The 25,297-nt window shown below is 41.2% G+C and overlaps 1 protein-coding gene across 2 annotated transcripts in view; it reads right to left on the reverse strand.

The window, feature by feature from the left end:
- The window catches only part of dym.L (dymeclin L homeolog), a 256,941-nt gene that overhangs the window by 186,043 nt on the left and 45,601 nt on the right, over positions 1-25,297 (reverse strand). For both annotated transcript variants that reach the window (XM_041581086.1, NM_001093588.1), the window contains 2 exon segments: positions 23,885-24,018; positions 13,587-13,659 (listed from right to left, as the gene is read on the reverse strand). In XM_041581086.1, coding sequence (XP_041437020.1) covers positions 13,587-13,659; positions 23,885-24,018 — 207 coding nt within the window.

Raw genomic sequence — 25,297 nt, forward strand, 5'->3', positions numbered from 1 at the left:
TATAAAAACCAGATGTACTGCCAAACAGAGCCTCAATGTAGGTTGATAATCCACATAGGGGCTACCAAATGGCCAATCACAGCACTTATTTGGCACCCCATGCTAGTGTTGCTCCCCAACTCATTTTACTTTTGAATGTTGCTCATGGGTTCAAAAGGTTGGGGATCCCTGATGTAGAGAGTGATATTCTGAGATAATTTGCCATTAGTTTTCATTTTTTATTATTTGTGGTTTTTGAGTTATTTAGCTTTTTATTCAGCAGCTCTCCGGTCAGCAATCTGGTTACTAGGATCCAAATGACCTTAGCAACCATGCATTGATTTGAATAAGAGACTGGAATATGAATAGGAGAGGCCTGAATAGAAAGATGAGTAATAAAAAGTAGCAATAACAATACATTTGTAGCCTTACAGAGCATTTGTTTTAGATGGGGTCAGTGACCCCCATTTGAAAACTGGAAAGAATCAGAATAAGGCAAAAAATTCAAAAACTATAAAAACAAAATAGAAGACCAATTGAAAAGTTGCTTAGAATTGGTCATTCTATAAAATACTCAAAGTTAACTTAAAGGTGAACCACCCCTTTAACTGTAACCTATTGCTGAATATGCACAAATCATTTCTCTCACAAGGATGCAGGGAATTACAGTTTAAGAAAATGTGAATAATCCCAATAAAGCAATGTGTAATATTTTAAGGTTATAAAAATAAAGGATAATAATAATAATCCAGAGGGCCACAGCTTTACATTCTCTGGCTTATACATGAAAAAAACCCCAACACTGGAAACTACTCAGCCCCAGTATTTCATTGCCTTGAATCTTTTAAACTAATACAGCTGTATTTATTAAAAAGAAAAACGGGGGGAAGAAAAATATTTGGTTGCTATGTGGCATCTCCAAGAACATAAAATCCAAAACTGTAAAATGATTTGACATTCCTTAGGCAAGCAGCAGGGCACATGCAGCACAGAATGCAAGGTATTGGGTGTGAATACCAATATATTTACTCCATAACAAACGCTCTGTAATCGTTTTATTCATAGCACTCAAACACAAAATTCATTTTGCTTTATTAAAGTTTGTGCAATAAATGTGAATGCAACCCCACCTATATAATTTTGCTCAATGAAAATAAATTAATTCTAAAAATCTTTCCAATAAACATAAGTTACAAATGTTTTAACTTTATACTTAGTCACTGAATGCAGCATCTGTTATTATGCAACATTTTGTATGGTATGGGATCCCTTATCCGGCAACCTGTTATCCAGAAAGCTCCAAATTACGGAATGCCCGTCTCGCATAGACTTTATTTTATCCAAATAATTCAATTTTTAAAAATGATTTCCATTTTCTGTGTAATAATAAAACAGTAGCTTGTACTTGATCCCAACTAAGATATAATTAACGCTTATTGGAAGCAAAACCAGCCTATTGGGTTTAATTAATATTTATATGATTTTCTAGTAGACTTAAAGGGATACTGTCATGGGAAAAAAAAAAATTCAAAATGAATCAGTTAATAGTGCTGCCCCAGCAGAATTCTGCATTGAAATCCATTTCTCAAAAGAGCAAACAGATTTTTTTATATTCAATTTTGAAATCTGACATGGGGCTAGAAATATTGTCAATTTCCCAGCTGCCCCAAGACATGTGACTTGTGCTCTGATAAACTTCAATCACTCTTTACTGCTGTACTGCAAGTTGGAGTGATATCACCCCCCTCCCTTTTCCCCCCCAGCAGCCAAACAAAAGAACAATGGGAAGGTAACCAGATAACAGCTCCCTAACACAAGATAACAGCTGCCTGGTAGATCTAAGAACAACACTCAATAGTAAAAACCCATGTCCCACTGAGACACATTCTGTTACATTGAGAAGGAAAAACAGCAGCCTGCCAGAAAGCATTTCTCTCCTAAAGTGCAGGCACAAGTCACATGACCAGGGGCAGCTGGGAAATTGACAAAATGTCTAGCCCCATGTCAGATTTCAAAATTGAATATAAAAAGAAAATCTGTTTGCTCTTTTGAGAAATGGATTTCAGTGCAGAATTCTGCTGGAGTAGCACTATTAACTGATGCGTTTTGAAAAAAACATGTTTTTCGATGACAGGATACCTTTAAGGTATGAAGATCCAAATTATGGAAAGATTTGTTATCTGTAAAATCCAAGTCCCTAGCATTCTAGATAACAGGTCCCATACCTGTATATGGTTTTACATCTTTGCTTAAGTATTCAAGCCCCATGCTTAAATACTGGGTAATATAGTAATCCAAATTTTTTTTAAATGATTTCCTTTTTCTCTGTAATAATAAAACAGTAACTTGTACTTGATCCCAGCTAAGATATAATTAATCCTTATTTTAAGCAAACCCAGCCTATTGGGTTTATTTAATGTTTACATGACTTTCTAGTAGACTTAAAGGGGTGGTTCACCATAAAGTTAATTTCTAGTATGTTATAGAATGGGCAGATCTAAGCAATTTTTCAAGTGGTCTTTGTTAAGTATTTTTTGTAGTTTTTGAATGATTTGCCTTCTTCATCTGACTCTTTTCAGTTTTCAAAAGGGGATCACTGACGCCATGTAAAAAATAAATGCTCTGTAAGGCTACAAATGTATTGTTAGTATGATGTGATGTAATGTAATGTGTCCTTAAAAAGCATTTTCTTTTTAGATGGGGCCAGAGACCCCCGTTTGAAAGTTGGAAAGAGTCAGAAGGCAAAAAATGTAAAAGCTATAAAAAAAATAAATAATGAAGGGCAGTTGAAAAGTTGCTTAGAATTGGTCATTCTATAACATACTAAAAGATGAACCGCCCCTTGATAACATTAGCTTGCAGACCTTCCAGCTGTTTGAGTTTGCAGTAGTGATGTGCGGGCCAGCCTGAAACCAGTGGGTCGGGCCGGCTACAGCACCAAATTGTCACGGTCGGCACCCAACACCAGAACAAACACCAGGCACCCTGGTCTCGGCTCGTGCTTCACCAGTAGTGTGACCGCCTTTGGGCCTCGGGAGGAGCCCTCGACTTACTTGGATGCCACCTGGACTTAAACGAGAGGTGCAAGATGGGAGTTCTGGATAAGCAGAGGGGCACAACTGTAAAGCAAAGTCTTTGGACAGAAGGTCGTAGTACAAGGCGTTAGGCCAGGGGTCAGCAACCTTTACTATCAAAAGAGCCATTTTGCCCCTCTCCCACTAAAGAAAAATAGTCTGGAGCCGCAAAACATAAAACAGATTATAAACTTTCAAATGTTTTACCCTTTTTTTTAATTTTAACTGTTACAACAACAAAATACAGAAGTGCAGTGTGTATATGAAGGGCTATTTTGAAATAAATGAAACACTGAATAGCCCTATTAAATGCTAGTGTTCTCATCTGTTTAATGTGACTTCTGTTTCTGAGGCTCCATGCTGATCATCTCTCTCTTGTCTTGAGTGTGTGACCGCGATAAGGACCATGATGATTCATCTTGCTGCGGCTCAGTCTTGCCTGTCACTCCTGGGACGTCTATACAGCCCTCGCACCTGCTGAAGGCGTCTTGAGTTTGCTTACAGCGGTCGTACACTCAAGAAGCCACCAGCAGGTGGGAGGGCTGTAAATACGACCTGACAGGCAAAGCTGCAAGACTGAGCCGCAGCAAGTAGGATGAAGAGCCGCATGAGGCTCTGGAGCCGCAGGTTGCCTACCCCTGCGTTAGGCAAAAGAGTAGTCAGATCAGGCTGGGTCGAGGCAGGCAGAGAATAAACGTTGTCAGGCAGGCAAGGGTCAAACCAGGAAGTCAATCAGAGGGTTAATCAGAAGAGGTAGTCGGTAATCAGGCAAGGGTCACAATCCAGAATATTCAAAATAGCCAGGCAGGGGTCAAAACAGGAATCAAACAGGTTCAGGATAAAGCAACGAATAGCACAAGGCTCAGAAGCACCAGATAACACAATCCTATCACGGGCAAGGTCCCACAGCCCTAATGGGCAATAAATAGTGTTTGAATTTCGCGCTGACGTCATTACGTCAGGGCGCCTGCACCTTTAAATCACACAAGAGCACGCCGCACGCGCCCTAAGACGCCGGCACCTGCGGCCTAATGGAAGCCACTCGTCGCGGCAGGCGTCCCCGCCATCCCCCCACTAGACCACCAGGTACGTTCCTTACACAAATCTTCTGGTTGTGGGCGTGTTCGGGGTGAACGGTTCCTTCCGCTCTCCCTGCCCGCAACCTAACACTTCCTGTTCCACCAGTTATTGATTTGCACCCAAGGTCCATATCACTAGTGTGCGGCTCCTAATGGATCAGCTTTTCTCATTCTGTCAACCTTGAGTTCCCAGGAGCATTCGGCCCTAGGAGGAGATTGCTTTTTCCAAATTTGTTGTCTTTGTATCTGCTAGAGATAGAGCCGCTTCTATTCCAAATGGTGCATTAAGAGATAGAGAAACTTATTGTGGTTCAATCAGAACTAAATTAAAACAACAGATCGGCTTTTCCTCTTCCTCTTTGAAGTTGTCCCCTCAATTAAAATATATAAAGATTAACTATAGATAAAGGGGGGAAAAACTAAATAACACACATGGTTACAGTTATCAAGATTTTATTATAATTCGGTTAATAGACTCCATTAACATTATTAGGTTTTTTCTTAAAAAAAACTACTTTACACATAATTTAAGCCAGCTATTGACATCATGATGGGTGGAAATAAAATGAAGCTGTAATAAAATAAAAAACTTTTCTAAACACTTTAGAAGTGAAACGCCTGGCTAGAGCCTGTGGTAAAAATTAGGAGTTTCAGATTTGAATTAACAGCACGCAAGCTGAAAAATCTCCAAAGACAAAAGAGGGAGGCGTAGGACAATGTAACCTTAATAAAGGATTCGGTCAAAGCAGCAAAACAGAGCGGTCCCCAACAAACACAATGCAGAAAAGATACGTCCACTTTTTATGTAAGTGGGTGTCTGCTCTTACCCACAATAAGACTGGATGGACACCAAAATGGCAGAATTACTATAAGTTCTGGGGTGTCAAGTGCCATCCAGTGGTGTCCAGAAGCCTTGGGAGAGGACAACAGTTGAGGTGGAAAACCCCTCAAGTAAAGTACAAGAATACAAGGTAGAAACCAGAGTAAAACTCCTGTGGTATCTCTGAACAACAAGAAGCCAAAGAAAAGAAAGGGGGCAGAGATGACCAGCCAAGCAATGCCTGGAGGAGTAGTTGTGACCCTGAATAGGTGCCCAGCAGGAGGAACTTGCAGACTGGAGCCATCCTCTGCTGGACATGCACGAAGCAAGACCTTCAAGCCCAGTTGATGAGAGATGAAAGAGAAATGGACGAAACAAGAAATAGAGATGGTATTAAGAAGTATAAGGAAGAACTATTTTTCTTTGGCTGAAGGCACTTTGCTTAAAGGAGAACTAAAGCCTAACTAAAGAAGTAGCTAGAAATGTTGTACATTATGTTTTGTGCTTCTGTACCAGCCCAAGGCAACCACAGCCCTTTAGCAGTAAAGATCTGTGTCTCCAAAGATGCCCCAGTAGCTCTCCATCTTCTTTTCTGCTGATTTACTGCACATGCTCTGTGCTGCTGTCACTTACTGAGCTTAGGGACCCACTGACAATATACAGTACACATAGAATAGAAATGTCACAATATAAGGCTGATTAGTAATTAATACAGATAATTACTACATGGCAGCACAGAAACCAGTGCAATTAGCATCAGAATTTAATAATCAGCAAACCTGTAGCATCAGCTTATATTACAGCCAGGGAAGCTCATTTTCTGCTGGATAATTAGTGACGAGCCCTAAGCTTAGCTTCTCAACAGCCAATCAGAGCCCACTGAGCATGTGAGTGTCACAGACACTTTCCAAGATGGTGACCCCCTGTGACAAGTTTGAAGTCCTGGATCATTGCTGCTATTGACAAGCTCAAACTTTAGCCTCGTGCAATAAGTTCACTATTTAAAATAGGACATTTTTAGTAGGGATGCACCAAATCCAGGATTGGGTTGGGGATTCGGTCTTTTTCAGCAGGATTCGGTCGTATCCTTCTGCTGATACGAATCCTGACTGAACCGAATCCTAATTTGCATATGCAAATTAGGGATGGAAATCTGAGGGAAATATAGCTAATTTTTAGCTATAATCCTTTTTTAGGGTTTAATTCTCCTTTAAAAACTTTAAAAAAATAAAAATAATGACGACAAATTGAAAAGTTCTAACTAACCATTCTATAACATACTAAAAGTTAACGTAAAGAAGAACCACCCTTTTAAAAGAAGACCATAGGGAATATTTTTAAAACTATAAAGAGGGAAAAAGCACGTCATTACTACTGCAAATGCCATTTACCCAACCAGTAGTGATGATATAAACTGTCAATTAAAAAAACCCAGTTGCCTGGGTATTAATGAAGAAATTGAGTAGAATCAGGGCAAAGCAATGAAGAGATAAATGGGAAATGACTACTTGGCACTATGCCTGGCTTATCTGGGTGCCGGAGGAGCGTGTGTCTCACATACAATGTGTTGCCATAAGAAACAGGATATATAATTCCGACCACTTCCTAGTATTTTGACCCCACATGTAAAAGACAATAGGAATGAAGGAAAAGGGCACGAACACAGACAATTTGTACATTCCTCATCAGAAGTGCACAACACATAGAGTTCTGAATAGATTTATGTGCTACGCGGATAGAAATGTACTGTCCCTTTAACCCCTAATTCATCTCTGAATGGCACACACCTTTACTGGGACATTGCCCTAGGCCATCGTAGACCTCTAAAAAGCTGAGCGGATTTAGATTTCAGCTACAAAATTCTTTACCACTACTGTTAAACATCACATGTCAATAGCCATAGTCTTCCTCACAGGGATGCACAGAATCCTGAATTCAGACAAACCTTAAGATTTAAAGGAACAGTAACATAAAAAAATGTAAGTGTTTTAAATACGGATGCACTGAATCCACTATTTTGGATTCGGCCGAACCCCAGAAAACTTTGCGAAAGATTTGGCATCTCAGGGGTAGGAAGGGGAAAACATTTTTTTAAATCGTTGTTTTGTGACAAAAAGTCACGCAATTTCCCTCCCGCCCCTAATTTGCATATGCAAATTAGGATTCGGTTCGGCCAGGCAGAGGGATTCAGCCGAATCAGAATTCTGCTGAAAAAGGCCGAATCCCGACCTGAATCCTGGATTCGGTGCATCCTTGGTTTTAAAGTAATAAAATTATAATGCAGTGTTGCCCTGCACTGGTATAACTGCTGTGTTTGCTTCAGAAATATATATATATAAGCTGCTGTGTAGCCATGGGGGCAGCCATTCAAGCACAGGATACACAGTAGATAACAGATAAGTACTACTATAGTTAATATAAACAAGCTGCTGTGTAGCCATGGGGGCAGCCATTCAAGCACAGGATACACAGTAGATAACAGATAAGTACTACTATAGTTTATATAAACAAGCTGCTGTGTAGCCATGGGGGCAGTCATTCAAGCACAGGATACACAGTAGATAACAGATAAGTACTACTATAGTTTATATAAACAAGCTGCTGTGTAGCCATGGGGGCAGCCATTCAAGCACAGGATACACAGTAGATAACAGATAAGTACTACTATAGTTTATATAAACAAGCTGCTGTATAGCCATGGGGGCAGCCATTCAAGCACAGGATACACAGTAGATAACAGATAAGTACTACTGTAGTTTATATAAACAAGCTGCTGTGTAGCCATGGGGGCAGCCATTCAAAGGAGAAAAGGCTCAGGTTACACAGCAGATAGCAAATAAGCTCTGTAGAACATAATGGTGTTATGTGTTATCCACTATTTAACCTGTGCCATATAGACTTTTTTCAATTTCCGCCATTGCTACACAGCAGCTCGTTTCTATGAACTATAGTAGTGTTTCTGAAGCAAACACACCAGTTTTACTACATGATATTTTCATTACTTTAAAACGCTTTCATTTTCTGGTGTTACTGTTCCTTTAAGTCACATGACACAATATTTACAATTTTCTCCAGCTTGAATATGCAGGTTCAGTATTTGGTTGAATCTGTTGGGATTTGTTATTCAACCGAATCCAAAAATTCTAAATAACAAAGGGTTTGGCCAAATACCGAACCCCAAAGCTAATGTCACATGGGGCTTTTTCTCTAGAGTTGCAAATATGCAGAATAAAGAAAATCCATGTGTCACATTAGCCCAAAGGTTTGGTATTTGGTTGAAGCCTTCAGTATTTCAAATGGATTCTGCAATTATTTTTATGGTATCATTTTTATTACTAGATTACACTGTGTACATTGCACATCATTTATTCTACCATTTAAATGATTTTGAACCAATAAATGTATTGTTTTAGTTGTAATATTGGTGTGTGGGCAGCCATCTTCTGCCGGATCCTGTGCTTTCAGAAAGAGCCAGCACTTCACAATGGAATTACTTTCAGACAGGCTATTGTTTCCCTTGAAGCAGCAGTCCCCAACCTTTTTTGCATCACGGACCAGTTTCAAGCAAGACAATTTTACAAGGACCAGGGGAAGGTCGGGGATGTAGATGTGTGGGCGCATTTCAGGCTAACCAAAAAACTGTCCAAACAGTATTTTGGTCCTTATTGCAATTGGTAGAAAGCTTCCTGGGCTTCACACGGCTGTTGTCATGGCAATGGCGCATAAAGTGTCACATTATCCTGAAAACCTTATAACTGTCATGATTCCTGTATAAAACCCGAGTCCCCTGCCAGGAGCTGGTTAAGCAAAAGGAAAAATTTGGTTGGAGGGTCTCCAAGACATATAAGTGGAGAGGCATGCGAGTGCTGTGTTGTGGGTGAAGTCACATCAGACTACAACTCTGGATTGTCAACATTTCACACTTTTGATTCGCAGGTCAAGTTTTTCAAATTGGAACGCCCATACATGTGTCATAGCGGCTGACAGATTAAAACAAAATAAAAAAATAAAACTTTGGCTGGATCTTTGCCTGGAATTCGTCCAAGGCTGCTCCAAATCCATAGAGGAAGCCAACCAAAAACTGTTATTGCAATGAAATAAGTAACCCAAAATGTGGCCCTCGGATTACAGGGGGGTTGGAGGGTGCAATTGTGAACATTACACCTGATATTTATTAAGGAGAAGCGAGTTATCTGGTGTCACACACACCTATGAAATATCTCAACAGAAATAAGGGTTTTAGTAATGATTAATTCATTCTCCAATTATTTTAGTACAGACTCACTGATGGAGTGAGGACTAAAGAAATAAAACAGGTGAGAAAAGGGGGTATGTTTATTGCACATTGTTATTTGTTATTCTTGGGGGTCATGTGCCCATCTTAATGCAGGTGCTACATACAATGCAACAAAGCATCAAGAAAGAAGGGATAATATATGTTACTATTAGTGGCGCCCTGTTATACACTCATGTATTATAAGTGACAATGTACCCCCTACTGTAAATGATAAGGATATTAGAAGTCACTGAGGGGTTCTGTGACCATATAAAGGCACAAGGCTGCAGGCTGAGTTATACAGGGAACTCTGAGTATCACTCATATTATAAGGGATAATGTACCCCCTACTGTAAATGATAAGGATATTAGAAGTCACTGGGGGGGTTGTTCTGTGACCATATAAAGACACAAGGCTGCAGGCTGAGTTATACAGGGAACTCTGAGTATCACTCATGTATTATAAGGGATAATGTACCCCCTACTGTAAATGATAAGGATATTAGAAGTCACTGAGGGGTTGTTCTGTGACCATATAAAGGCACAAGGCTGCAGGCTGAGTTATACAGGGAACTCTGAGTATCACTCATGTATTATAAGGGATAATGTACCCCCTACTGTAAATGATAAGGATATTAGAAGTCACTGAGGGGTTGTTCTGTCACCATATAAAGGCACAAGGCTGCAGGCTGAGTTATACAGGGAACTCTGAGTATCACTCATGTATTATAAGGGATAATGTACCCCCTACTGTAAATGATAAGGATATTAGAAGTCACTGAGGGTTTTTTCTGTGATCATATAAAGGCACAAGGCTGCAGGCTGAGTTATACAGGAAACTCTGAGTATCACTCATGTATTATAAGGGATAATGTACCCCCTACTGTAAATGATAAGGATATTAGAAGTCACTGAGGGGTTGTTCTGTGACCATATAAAGGCACAAGGCTGCAGGCTGAGTTATACAGGGAACTCTGAGTATCACTCATGTATTATAAGGGATAATGTACCCCCTACTGTAAATGATAAGGATATTAGAAGACACTGAAGGGTTCTGTGACAATATAAAGGCACAAGGCTGCAGGCTGAGTTATAGAGGGAACTCTGAGTATCACTCATGTATGATAAGGGATAATGTACCCCCTACTATAAATGATAAGGATATTAGAAGTCACTGAGGAGTTGTTCTTTGACCATATAAAGACACAAGGCTGCAGGCTGAGTTATACAGGGAACTCTGAGTATCACTCATGTATTATAAGGGATAATGTACCCCCTACTGTAAATGATAAGGATATAAGAAGTCACTGAGGAGTTGTTCTGTGACCATATAAAGACACAAGGCTACAGGCTGAGTTATACAGGGAACTCTGAGTATCACTCTTGTGTGTGTATAAGGGCATTTACTAATTTATTACTCAGCCAACAGTCGTAGTTGGGATACAGTTTTTTGAGGATCAGCAGCAGGGCAGCACCAATGTAATAGAATGAGCTGATGCAGTTAAAATGATCCACATACACAGGTTGACGAACAATAAACAAGTCTGTAGGCTGGCACAGACTAAAGGGAGAAAAAGAAACACTGATATACGATGATGTCATTAATACTGTTCCAATCCTCATGGTAATCAAGTTGTTTATACCACAAACAGCAATCTTCCAGCACACGTTATATGTATTTTCTTCTGGGGGGCGCACACAAAAGATGTGCTCACATGTTTCAAGTGATGCATTACAAGTTTTGGGTTTGATTTTCCGCATTTCCCTAGACTTGGTATCTCCTTATCTGCTGGTTGTCAGGAGGTTCCTCGCAGAGCCCGACTGTCTGTCTCCTGCTCTCACTCACAGCAGAGACTGGGCCAGAAAATCAGCGCAGCAGTTACAAGAGGGGAGCCGGCAGGAGAGGGGTCGCTGATATGTTTACTGCAGCCGCCCACATCATCCTGCATTTTTCATTCATAAGCGAGGGAACAGTAAATCTGACAAATGCTTATCGGAAAAAAATGATCGTGTCTGCATGCAGACAGAATCTCTTGCTAATTCTGCTCAATACACACAAATAAATGGCCATGGGTAATTAGAATCATCAGTTACACTGACTGTAATTCATTGCAAGTTGCTTACAGCTTAAAGGGGATGTTTAACTTTAAATTCTATTTTAGTATGATATAGAGTGTGATATTCTGAGACAATTTGCAATTGGTTTTCATTTTTTATTATTTGTGGATTTTCAGTTATTTAGCTTTTTATTCAGCGGCTCTCCAGATTGTAATTTCAGCTCTCTGGTTGCTAGGGTCCAAATTAGCCTAGCAACCATTCACTTATTTACAAGAGAGACTGGAGTATGAATAGGAGAGGCCGGAATAGAAAGATGAGTAATAAAAAGTAGCAATAACAATAAACGTTTTTTAGATGGGGTCAATGACTCTCATTTGTAAGTTGGAGAGACTCAAAAGAAAAAGGCAATTAATTCAAAAACAGAACGAAACGGGACATATTCGCCCTTCACTACTTATGAGACAACTTCAGCCGACTTCGGAAAACGAAGCACCGCGAGTGCCATCCCGCTGGCAATTTTTCATTATAGCTGGCGAGAAGGTTGGGGAAGGCAGTTTGGGGAGATTAGTCGCCCCGAAGAAGAGGAGATTTGTCGCCGGGGCAACTAATCTCCCCGTGTGCCCTTACCCTAAAAGTTAACTTGAAGGTGAAGCACCCCTTTAATTGTAATGACGGCAAGGTGCATAGAATACACTTGTCTCCGTAGGGATTCGGCCTTTTTCAGCTGGAATCCTTCTGTCCGGCCGAACCGAATCCGAATTTGCATATGCATGAGGCGGAGAGGGAAATCACATGACTTTATGTCACAAAACATGGAAGTAAAAAAATGTTTTCCCCTTCCCACCCCTTATTTGCATATGCAAATTAGGTTTCGGATTCGGTTCCAGATTCAGCCGAATCCTTTTTGAAGGATTCGGGGGTTCGGCCGAATCCAAAATAGTGGATTTGGTGCATCCCTATTATTAACCAATCGCATTAACTCGTATGCTGCTGAATTATACTGTGATCTTCCTTACCTTGCGTTTCTATTTATGGCAACTAATTAGCCACTGACTGATAAATGTAAATGACTCTGAACAAGACATGAATTCATTGTCCTCAGAACAGTATAAGGACACAGCATGGTGCTGGCACAGAAGATTCCATGCACATTACTTGCCTTTGCTGGAACAAAAATCAATTGTATTCACATTAACTCTGTGGCTGCTGCTGATATATATACAGTATAATGAACAGAAAGCCTGATAGCCAAGTGCTGCTGTGCTAGTAATTACAGGTAGGATATCTTTTATCCGGAAACCCATTATCCAGAAAGCTACAAATTTGGTTTATTTAATGTTTAAATGATGTTTTAGTAGGGATGCACCAAAACCATTATTTTGTATTTTTGAATACCTCGTGAGGCAACTTCGGACGACTTCGGAAAACGAAGCACCGCGCGTGACTTCCCCAGGCAGGTCGCCCCGAAGAAGAGGAGATTTGTCGCTGGGGCTACAAATCTCCCCAAATCTGCTCGTGTGGCCAGACCCTAAAACAATTTATATATGAATGGAACTTGGCATATAGCTGTAGAATAGCTGCTAAATAGAATCCAACATTAAAGGAGAACTAAGCCCCCCATTGTGATAACTCCCCACTGGCCCCCCTCCCTCCTGCACATTCTCAACCCTGAATTCTGACCCCTCTAGAAATAGTGACCGCACATGCAGAGTGAGCACAGCGGAGCTCACGGGCGCCATCTTCTTCTCTTCGGTAATCTTCGTGTCTGCTTCCTTCACACCAGCAATTTCCGTCTCTTTCGGCACATGCGCAGTTGGCGCGAACCGGAAGATTGCTCCAACTGAGCATGTGCCAATACGCCGCTCACTTAACAAAGCGGGAGGGGGCCAGTGTGGACTTATCACCATGGGGGTTTAGTTCTCCTTCAACTAAAGTATTGTTTTTAGAAAAAGAATTGCTTCTGCCATATTCCCCTTCATAGAAGCGCTCACATCTGATTTATTTTCACTGCTTGCATTTAAAGTTATTAGGAATTGGAGTCGGTACATTTTTGGCAATTCCAACTCCAGATACCCAAAACTGCTCCTGAATCCACAGCTCCGGTGTGTAAGAGTATTTAAAATAGATCACAGTAATTCAGGGCTGTGATCCCTCAAACCAATGCACTCGATTTAGTTTACTAAAATCTTTTCCTTGTTTTCTATTTAAAACCTTGTTTATATAGATAGTACAGAGAGAGAACAACAAATACAACGAAACAAGAACATCTTCATGAATGAGTAGAACTGGAAAGTACTCACAGAAGAGGAATCTCCACAATGAGCTGGATAAGACAGAATAATAATTCTTCAAAGAGATCTTCTGTATCTGATTCTGTAAGAGAAAATGATGTACCGCTGATCAGTGTCGCACAATACAAATGGCTGAAAGGACAGTATTTATCAGGTCTGGCACAGTTTGGGTGACAACATTGGAGATGCAAATAGTACGCGTGCTTAAAGGGGTGGTTCACCTTAAAAGGGGAACTCCACAAAAACATAACTTCCAGCAACTTTGCAATATACATCAATTAAAAAATATGCAGACTTTTCATGATTTGTAATGGTTTGGAACAGTTCCCTAACCTAGCCCCCTGCTCTTCTGCTGATCTGTCTGACTACTTTGCTGAGCTGTCTGACTACTGTTACTTTGTATCAACAGCCATCTGTCCTCAGCCTGCATCCTCCAAACCCCACAATTCCCTGCACATGTGATTTCAATAAGGAACAGAACATCCCAGTGCAATGCATTGTGGGTTATGTAGTTCCTGCATGCTGTCTGTAAGCTGTGGAGTAGTTGTTACAAGTTGTAACATCAGTGTTTAGTCCCTCCTTCCCTGCCAGGATTTCAAGTGATGCAGAAAGAGAAGAACTGTTAAACAGCTGGATTTCAGCATAGAAAATGGCATTTATTCATACTTTTTGAAGAAACAGGTAACTGTGATGTGTATATTAGGGGTTTCTGTGTTATGTGGGCCTCTTTATCACATTTTGGTTTGGAAGCCGGAGTTCCCCTTTAAAGGGATGGTTCACCTTTAAGTTATCTTGTAGTATGTTATAGAATGGCAAATTCTTAACAACTTTTCAATTGGTCTTTATCATTTTTTATTTTTATTTTTTGAATATTTTGTTGTCTTCTTCTAACTCTTTCCAGCTTTCAAATGGGGGACATCTAAAAAAACTTAATTGCTACTATTTACTATGTATATATCTATATAAGCCTCTCCTATTCATATTTCAGTCCCTTATTCAAATCAATGCATGGTTGCTAAGGTAATTTGGACCCTAGCAACCCGATGGCTGAAATTGCAAACTGGAGAGCTGCTGAATAAAAAACTAAATAACTCAAAACTCACAAATAATAAAAAATGAAAACCAATTGCAAATTGTCTCAGAATATCCCTCTCTACATCATATTAAAAGTTAACCGAAATAAGAGTAGGAGCATGTAAAAGAGTTCTGAAGAAATGCCCATTCAGAGTTACGCACTCCATATAAACATTTTAGTCTCATGCAATAAGTATTGCAGTGAGAACCATGCAGGCAGGAGTTCCAAAATACAAGCACTAGAATCACTGTATCCCAGCTCTGGTAGCACTTCACAGGCAGACAGTTAGTGCACTCTATCAGTCATTCCCCGGACATTAAACAGGTATAGGAATTGTTATCCAGAATGCTCGGATCCTGGGGTTTCCAGATAATGGATCTGTCCATAATTTGGATCTTCATACCTTAAGTCTACTAGAAAATCATGTAAACATTAAATAAACCCAATAGGCTGGTTTTGCTTCCAATTAGGATTAATTATATCTTAGTTGGGATCAAGTACAAGCGACAGTTTTATTATTACACAAAAAAAGGGAATAATTTTCAAAAATCTGGATTATTTAGATAAATTTGAGTCTATGGGAGACAGCCTTTCCGTAATTCAGAGCTTTCTGGATAACGGATTCAATAGATCCCATACCTGTACTAAGTATTGCATTTTATGTACAGTGCTAAGTATAGAACAAAATGATATACAGATTTTATTATAGGGAGGTTTGGAAGCAGCTTTGCACGTGAGTAGAGGAATTGGATCTGTTATCCAGAATGCTCGGGACCTGGGGTTTTCCGGATAAAGGGATCTTTCCGTAATTTGGATCTTCATACCTTAAGTCTACTAGATAATCATGTAAACACTAAATAAACCCAATAGGCTGGTTTTGCCTCCAATAAGGATTAATTATATCTTAGTTGGGATCAAGTACAATTTACTGTTTTATTATAACACAGAAAAAGGGAATCATTTTTAAAAATTTGGATTATTTGGACAAAAATGAGTCTATGGGAGATGGCTTTTCTGTAATTTGGAGCTTTCTGGATAATGGATCCTGTACATTGACTGAACTGCATTTTTATTCCAAAGGAGACTGCTTCCGCTCGTTTATCTTTCAGTCAACAGAATGTCTTTTACCCTGAAACAAGCGGCCCATTCAGACCGCTCCCTGCTGACACCTCTCCTGCGTGTGTTACCATACAGCTCAGACGTCTTTTTAGCGTAACTCAGTTTTACGTTTTCTTTTCCCAGATTGCTGGTGATTGCCCCCCTGTTTCAGCGTGACCTCAAGTGGCATCTTTGCCTTGTTTGGCCAGGCATATTTGCGGCGGGGAGCTGGCAGTTGGGTTCCCCTGAGCATTTGTGCGCAGCAGTTTCATAAGAAACTTCCTCTATAGCTGGATCAGCATTTTGCTGCTGTCAGAAGCTGAAGAGGAATTAAGAGTGTAGCTGCTCCCTCAGGAACTAAAGGGAGGTAAGGAAAATATAAGGATGAAGCGAGAGGCCTTTCCATCGCTCGTAATTCTTCCACGGCTCTAAAAACTTCTCTGCCGGTGTTATTGTAAACACTGGTCTCAACCAAACAGGCTCTATCTACATGCGGTGCAAGTGTTAGTGCGTGAGGCCCTGCAGCTGCCAATGGCTCCTATTAACCCCGAGGGGGTTCGAGAAGGAAATGTTGCTTATTCAGCACTAAATGTTCTCACTCTCACATGCCAAGAAAAACATTCATTTATCTTCTTTATTTTTTCAATTAAGATTCTAAAATCAGCAGAAGAGAATGCCGGATTGCGTGAAAGAGGGACGTTGCATAACAGCGAATACAAACTTGCCCGATTTTTCGGCAAGAAACACATATACAGGTAGGAGATCACTAACCCTGAAACCCGTTATCCAAAAAGGCCGTCTGCCATAGACTCCATTTTATCCAAATAATCACTTTACAAGTTCTCATGTTTTCCAGGCACAGCTCCGTAAGGGAAACGGATACATTGCTTCCTACAAGTAACAGTGGCAGTTTTAGCTCCTACTGAGCCTTGTCCCTGAGCTTAACCCTGTGCTAGTGATGTGCGGGCCGGGCCAAAGCCCACGGGTTGGGGTTGACCTCCAAACATATGTTGCAGGCCGCAGGCAGGTTCGGGCTTAACTTCGACATGTGACCACCCCGCCTGTGACCTAACTATGCCCCACTGCTGCCAGTGGTAAAGTCCTTTTACACTTTCGCTCCTGCTTGCCCCACCCCTTCTGTGACATCAGAGAGGGGCAGGTGTATAAATACAAGAACCAGCCGGTTTAGGGTCGGGTGCGGGTGTATAAATACAAGAACCAGCCGGTTTAGGGTCGGGTGCGGGTGTATAAATACAAGAACCAGCCGGTTTAGGGTCGGGTGCGGGTGTATAAATACAAGAACCAGCCGGGTTAGGGTCAGGTGCGGGTGTATAAATACAAGAACCAGCCGGGTTAGGGTCGGTGCGGGTGTATAAATACAAGAACCAGCCGGGTAAGGGTCGGGTGCGGGTGTATAAATACAAGAACCTGCCGGGTTAGGGTTGGGTGCAGGTGTATAAATACAAGAACCTGCCAGGTTAGGGTCGGGTGTATAAATGCAAGAACCTGCCCGGTAAGGGTCGGGTGCGGGTGTATAAATACAAGATCCAGCGGGGTTAGGGTCGGGTCCGGGTGTATAAATACAAGATCCATCCGGGTTAAGGTCGGGTGCGGGTGTATAAATACAAGAACCTGCCGGGTTAGGGTCGGGTGCGGGTGTATAAATACAAGAACCAGGCGGGTTAGGGTCGGTGCGGGTGTATAAATACAAGAACCAGGCGGGTTAGGGTCAGGTGCGGGTACAGGTGTATAAATACAAGAACCAGCCGGGTTAGGGTCGGGTGCGGGTGTATAAACACAAGAACCAGCCGGTTTAGGGTCGGGTGCGGGTGTATAAATACAAGAACCAGCCGGGTAAGGGTCGGTGCGGGTGTATAAATACAAGAACCAGCCGGGTTAGGGTCGGTGCGGGTGTATAAATACAAGAACCAGCCGGTTTAGGGTCGGGTGCGGGTGTATAAATACAAGAACCAGCCGGGTAAGGGTCGGTGCTGGTGTATAAATACAAGAACCAGCCGGGTTAGGGTCGGTGCGGGTGTATAAACACAAGAACCAGCCGGTTTAGGGTCGGGTGCGGGTGTATAAATACAAGAACCAGCCGGGTAAGGGTCGGTGCGGGTGTATAAATACAAGAACCAGGCAGGTTAGGGTCAGGTGCGGGTGTATAAATACAAGAACCAGCCGGGTTAGGGTCGGTGCGGGTGTATAAATACAAGAACCAGCCGGGTAAGGGTCGGGTGCGGGTGTATAAATACAAGAACCTGCCGGGTTAGGGTGGGGTGCGGGTGTATAAATACAAGAACCAGCCGGGTTAGGGTCGGGTGCGGGTGTATGAATACAAGAACCTGCCGGGTTAGGGTCGGGTGTATAAATACAAGAACCAGCCGGGTTAGGGTCGGGTGCAGGTGCATAAATACAAGAACCAGTCGGGTTAGGGTTGGGTGCAGGTGTATAAATACAAGAACCTGCCAGGTTAGGGTCGTGTGTATAAATGCAAGAACCTGCCCGGTAAGGGTCGGGTCCGGGTGTATAAATACAAGATCCATCCGGGTTAAGGTCGGGTGCGGGTGTATAAATACAAGAACCAGGCGGGTTAGGGTCAGGTGCAGGTGTATAAATACAAGAACCTGCCGGGTTAGGGTCGGGTGCGGGTGTATAAATACAAGAACCAGGCGCGTTAGGGTCGGTGCGGGTGTATAAATACAAGAACCAGGCGGGTTAGGGTCCGGTGCAGGTACGGGTGTATAAATACAAGAACCAGCCGGGTTAGGGTCGGGTGCGGGTGTATAAATACAAGAACCAGCCGGGTTAGGGTCGGGTGCGGGTGTATAAATACAAGAACCAGCCGGGTTAGGGTCAGGTGCGGGTGTATTAATACAAGAACCAGCCGGGTTAGGGTCAGGTGCGGGTGTATAAATACAAGAACCAGGCGGGTTAGGGTCGGTGCGGGTGTATAAATACAAGAACCAGGCGGGTTAGGGTCCGGTGCGGGTGTATAAATACAAGAACCAGCCGGGTTAGGGTCGGGTGCGGGTGTATAAATACAAGAACCAGCCGGGTTAGGGTCAGGTGCGGGTGTATAAATACAAGAACCAGCCGGGTTAGGGTCAGGTGCGGGTGTATAAATACAAGAACCAGGCGGGTTAGGGTCGGTGCGGGTGTATAAATACAAGAACCAGGCGGGTTAGGGTCAGGTGCGGGTGTATAAATACAAGAACCTGCCGGGTTAGGGTGGGGTGCGGGTGTATAAATACAAGAACCAGTCGGGTTAAGGTCGGGTGCAGGTGTATAAATACAAGAACCTGCCAGGTTAGGGTCGGGTGTATAAATGCAAGAACCTGCCCAGTAAGGGTCGAGTCCGGGTGTATAAATACAAGATCCATCCGGGTTAGGGTCGGGTGCTGGTGTATAAATACAAGAACCAGCTGGGTTAGTGTCTGGTGCGAGTTCCAAAATGCCCGGGTTAGGGTTGGGTGCGGGTACATGAAAAGTCACCACTACCCTGCGCTACTGTTCGATTCTTTAGTAGGGGACACTGCTCTATTGCTACTGAGAAAAAAAACAAGTGGCCAAAGGAAACATATTAACATAGTAGGTTTTAAAAAGACAAACGTCCATCAAGTTCAATCTTTTATTTCTACATATAACCTTGCCTGTCAGTTGATCCAGAGGAAGGCAAAATAACCCATCTGAAGTCTCTCCAATTTGTTTCAGAGGGGAAAATTCCTTCCTGACTCCAAACTGACAATGGGACCAGTCCCTGGCTCAACTTGTACAATGAGCTATCTTCCATATCCCTGTATTCCCTCACTTGCTAAACACCATCCAGATCCGACCCCTTCTTAAATGTGCAATTCATTTTCATTTTTTATTATTCGTGGTTTTTGAGTTATTTGGCTTTTTATTCAGCAGCTCTCCAGCTTGTCATTTCAGCAATCTGGTTGAATTTTTCGAGATTTATTATACCCTGACCCTGGAAATAAGTTGAATCCAAAAAATACACCATCTAAAACCTGTCGAGGTCATGTAGGCGTCATTGGTCCCTTGGACCATTTGAAGATGTTAATAGCCTTCATGATGTTAGAGTTTTTTTTTCAGAGGGTTTTGCCCAAAAACTCAATTTGTGCGATTCTCATTTTTTTCGCAGAAAACTCGATTAATTCAAGCTTTCGTGTTTTCGAACTCACTGAATCGAGTCTGTTCCATTGGAGTTGTGAGTCCATTCGAAGTGTAAAAAAAAAACTAAAAAATTTGACCTTTGATAAATAAACCCCCTAAATGTGACCAAGACAGAAAACCCTGATCCCCCAAAAGCAAATGCCAACAAACACCGTTAAAACATCAAAAATGTAAAGTGAACTCTACACAAAAGAGGACTATTTATTTGCAGCTGAAAAAAATGAGTTGCTTTTACATCATTAAGACTTTCAAAAGACTCCGATCTTACTCAATAAGCAGCTGTAAAACAATACATATTTATGTGACCAAGCTACTTCTACAAATCCATTTAGAATAAACAATTATTGGGCGGAAAGAAGGAAGACAAAAAAAAAAGCAAAGGAAAACAAGAACGCTCCTTTCAGGAAAGCGAACACGATATGAATCACTGCAAATTAAATCAGAGCGAGCCATCAGCCATCGTTAGCTACTTAAATATATTTATTTTTATGAAGTATGTATTGTGTGCATTACAATGAAGGCGCCCTGAACCCCTTGTGCCTTTCCTTTCCAGCTTCAGACATGGAGCTAATGAGGTCTGGGAAATAAAAGCAGCGCTGAGCGGGGCAAGGGACAGTCACTGGGACCTATTTATAAAAACAGGGCAAATTTGCACCAGGGCAGTAACTCATGGCAACAAACCAGATTTTTGCTTACACTGTTCTATCTACAGCTGCTGTAAAAAGCTAATCACTGCTTGGTGGCTATGGCCAGGACCTAATTTGCCTGCTGTTTATAAATAAGACTGACTGGGGATCATTTATAAACAATGGGCAAATTTACCCATGGGCAGTGACCCCTGGCAACCAATCAAATTGCTGCATACATTGTTCTGCTTGCAGCTGGCTTTAAAAAGCTCATCACTGATTGGTTGCTATAGGTAACTGCTCATGGGCAAATTATTAAACTATTAAAGGGGTGGTTCAACTTTAAGGGGCAGATTGATTAAGGTTCGAGTTGTGTTTTTCCGCAAAAATTTGAGTATATATACCCTGACCCTGGAAATAGCTTCAATCCAAAAGAAAATAGACCATCTAAAACCTGTCGAGGTCGTGTAGAAGTCAATGGCAGAGGTTGTTTGAACTATACGAAGATGTTAATAGCCATCATGATGTTCAAGATATCAATTTGAGTGATTCAAGTTGTTCTTCGTCGAAAACTCAATCAATTTTTCGAGTTTCTGGGTTCCGCAATTCGAACTTGCAGAATCAAGTTTTTTCTTGAATAGGAAACCATTCGATTTGTAAGTTCACTCAAGGTATAAAAAACTTTAACTAATCTACTTTTGATAAATAACCTCCTTAGTTAAATTCTAATATGTTGTAGGATGGCTAATTCTTAGTAACTTTTCAATTGGCCTTCATTTTTATTTTATTTTATTTTTATAGTTTTTGAATTATTTGCTTTCTTCTTCTGACACTTCCCAGCTTTCAAATGGGGGTCACTGACCCCATCTAAAATCAAATGCTCTGTAAGGCTACAAATGTATTGTTACTTTTTATTACTCATCTTTCTATTCAGGCCTCTCCTATTCATATTCCAGCCTTTTAGAAAAAACAATGCATCATACCTCCCAACTGTCCCGTTTTTAGAGGGACAGTCCCTCTTTTGACAGCTCAACCCGCAGTCCCTCATTTGTACTGGAAAGTCCAGATTTTCTCTGTACTGAACAGGCAGAAAAAGAAACAATGTTTCTAACTTAATTGGCTTTTGGCAGAGAGTCCAGAACAGCCATAGCTGCAGATAAGATACTTTTGTAACAATTTTGCGTAATTGTAACAATATAAGATAACGGGTCTCTTGGGAAAAGTTAAACTCACAGCTTAAAGGGCAATTCACCTTCATTAGCAAAGCTGCAATAACTGAAAAAAAACACAGAAATATGTTCAAACTTTCATAACCTGCCAAATTTTGTAAAATGAACAAGGTAATTAGGGGGTCAATAAATTCGCCACACTGTGTGCGCCAACTTTTTTGTCTCTCTTTTTATTTTCTAACAGTTGGGAGTTATGGTGTATGGTTGCTAGGGTAATTTTGACTCCGGCAACCAGACTGCTGAAATTACAAACTGGAGAGCTGCTGAATAAAAAGCTAAATAAATCAAAAACCACAAATAATAAACAATGAAACCCAACTCTCTGCATCCTACTAAGAGTTAATTCAAAGGTGAACAACAGTATATGTGTGGGGAACCTGGAGCAGGTAGCAGTAGAAGGTGGGCATCCCAATAGAAGGCTAGTAGTAGAGAAGGGGTCAGCTGCATGCTGAAATACCAGCTGGAGGATGAGTGTGAGCAGATACTGACCTACAGGAACCGCCAGTGAGTTGTTAATCATATCATGGCATTAAACTGGGCATTTAAACTTTGTTGAGATGTGGCAGAGAAAAGAAAGTATAATAGGTCTAATTTGCCCTGAAATGCACCTTAGCAAGAGACCGTTCCTAAACACAACTTATTGAAGCTATTAAGGAGTATTTTTTCCATGACTCCAACCAGCTGTTTATGGAAGTGCATCGGCTGCCAACAGTACCCAGCTGAGCAGCACAATACATGAGACTGGCGCCATGATAAGTGCACAGCAATTTGCAATGACTTGCACAGCAGGGGGGGCTTCGGTTACCTTTCTACCCAGCAGTAATTCCACGCACTACAGAAAGCAGAAAATATCCCTGATCTGTTCCAATGATATGGAAACAGCTGATGCCAACGACATTTCTGGCAGGTGCCCCATCCAAGGGTCTGAAACACAGGGTCACTGCTGAACTGCAAAATACACAGCAGCACCCCTTATACTCTCATCACATAGATGGAGTCATGGTTGGTCTGTAATATAAGCTGATGCTACAGGTTTGCTGATTATTAAATTCTGATGCTAATTGCACTGGTTTCTGTGCTGCCATGTAGTAATTATGTTTATTAATTACTAATCAGCCTTATATTGTGACATTTCTATTCTATGTGTACTGTATATTGTGAGTGGGTCCCTAAGCTCAGTAAGTGACAGCAGCACAGAGCATGTGCAGTGAATCAGCAGAAAAGAAGATGGGGAGCTACTGGGGCATCTTTGGAGACACAGATCTTTACTGCTAAAACGTTGTGGTTGCCTTGGGCTGGTACAGGAGCACAAAACATCATGTACAACATTTCTAGCTACTTCTCTAGTTTAACTTTCTTTGTCCTTTAAAGGGGTTGTTCACCTTTAGATTAACTGTTAGTATGACGTAGAGAGTGATATTCTGAGAAAATTTGCAATTGGTTTTAACTTTTTATTATTTGTGGTTTTTGGGTGATTTCGCTTTTTATTCAGCAGCTCTCCAGTTTGTAATTTCAGCCATCTGGTTGCTATGGTCGAAATTATCCTAGCAACCATGCATTGATTTTAATAAGAGACTGGATTATGAATAGAGGCCCTGAATAGAAAGATGAGTAATAAAGTAACAACAGCAATACATATGTAGCCTGGGGTCAGTGACCCCCTTTTGAAAGCTGAAAAGAGTCAGAAGCAGAAGGCAAATAATTAAAAAAACTATGGAAATTAATTATGAAGACCAATTGAAAATGTTCTTAGTATTGGCCATTCTATAACATGCTAAACGTTAACATAAAGGTGAACCACCCCTTTAACTGTGCCTTTTAAATGACACTTTACAAAGGTGTTTCCTATTATATGCTATCCAATCATTGCAGGTCTTTTTAAATATACACAAAAATACCTTTTGTTGTTTGTATTATGGAACCCCCAGATAAGTAGATCCCTTGCTCGGGTTTTCTTGCTAATATGTTTGTCTTTATTCTGCCTACAAGGAATTCCTGTAATGCCCTAAAGTCCTCCATACCCCACATAATTCTACTACATACTGTCCATACAGATCCTCAGCTTGTAAAATCATTATGATACCTGTCCTTTGTACTTACCATAGTTTCCAGGGTCAGTTGCCCGATATGTAAAGTGAAGGAGCAGCTCCTCTTCTGATACTTGGCTTGTGAACACTTTGATTAAGCAGCAAATTATGAAGAGAGCATTGTGAGCCTGCCAGATGAAGAGCTGACTGAAAGGGAACAATACATATGTTAATACACAGCATTAAATCAATCTCAGTACCTGCCCTCAGGCCTATTAGATACTATATACTGCTCTGTCACATGACAGGCTGTAACATTTATAGATTCCTATATTTAAAAAGCTGTTAGTAAAATATAATGGAATATAATATATTAACCAGTGCTGCTAGATCTTTAATTTGTGGGATTAAAAACAGAAACATTTTTCAACTTGCTTTTGTAAAAAATACCATATTTTATATAGTGAACTTATTGCACGAGGCTAAAGTTTCAGCTTGTCAATAGCAGCAATGATCCAGGACTTCAAACTTGTCACAGGGGGTCACCATCTTGGAAAGTGTCTGTGACACTCACATGCTCAGTGGGCTCTGATTGGCTGTTGAGAAGCTAAGTTTAGGGCTCGTCACTAATTATCCAGCAGAAAATGAGGTTGGTCTGTAATATAAGCTGATGCTACAAGGCCTTGTGCATTTATACGGTCACATAACCCCTCAGTGACTTCTAATATCCTTATCATTTACAGTAGGGGGTACATTATCCCTTATAATACATGAGTGATACTCAGAGTTCCCTGTATAACTCAGCCTGCAGCCTTGTGCCTTTATATGGTCACAGAACAACCCCTCAGTGACTTCTAATATCCTTATCATTTACAGTAGGGGGTACATTATCCCTTATAATACATGAGTGATACTCAGAGTTCCCTGTATAACTCAGCCTGCAGCCTTTTGCCTTTATATGGTTACAGAACCCCTCAGTGACTTCTAATATCCTTATCATTTACAGTAGGGGGTACATTATCCCTTATAATACATGAGTGATACTCAGAGTTCCCTGTATAACTCAGCCTGCAGCCTTGTGCCTTTATATGGCCACAGAACCCCTCAGTGACTTCTAATATCCTTATCCTCTTATTTAAGAGTAGCAGGTTCGTGATTTTTCTTACACAAGGGCTACTGGTACAGTGCTGTGTGAAGTTACATTACTGGGAGAGACAAAGAACATAAGGAACTGCCAATGCTTCACTGTAGCTCTAATCAATCACTGGTGTGTCAAGTTATTGCATGTCAACCTTCTGTATTTTATATGTGTGTATGTAAGTGTTGTTTGTCTGTACATGTTAGTTGTATAGGTGACTGCCACTACAGTGCCAATATAATTGCAGCTAGTTTTGCCAATTGGCCGGTATTTTACAGTCCTGGCCGGTAAAAATGATGGCTGACCCCAATGTTATTAATAGGGAAAAAAGCTAAATATATAGGAAGA

This window comes from Xenopus laevis, chromosome 1L (assembly GCF_017654675.1).
Source record: "Xenopus laevis strain J_2021 chromosome 1L, Xenopus_laevis_v10.1, whole genome shotgun sequence".
In the NCBI taxonomy this organism is placed as follows: domain Eukaryota; kingdom Metazoa; phylum Chordata; class Amphibia; order Anura; family Pipidae; genus Xenopus; species Xenopus laevis.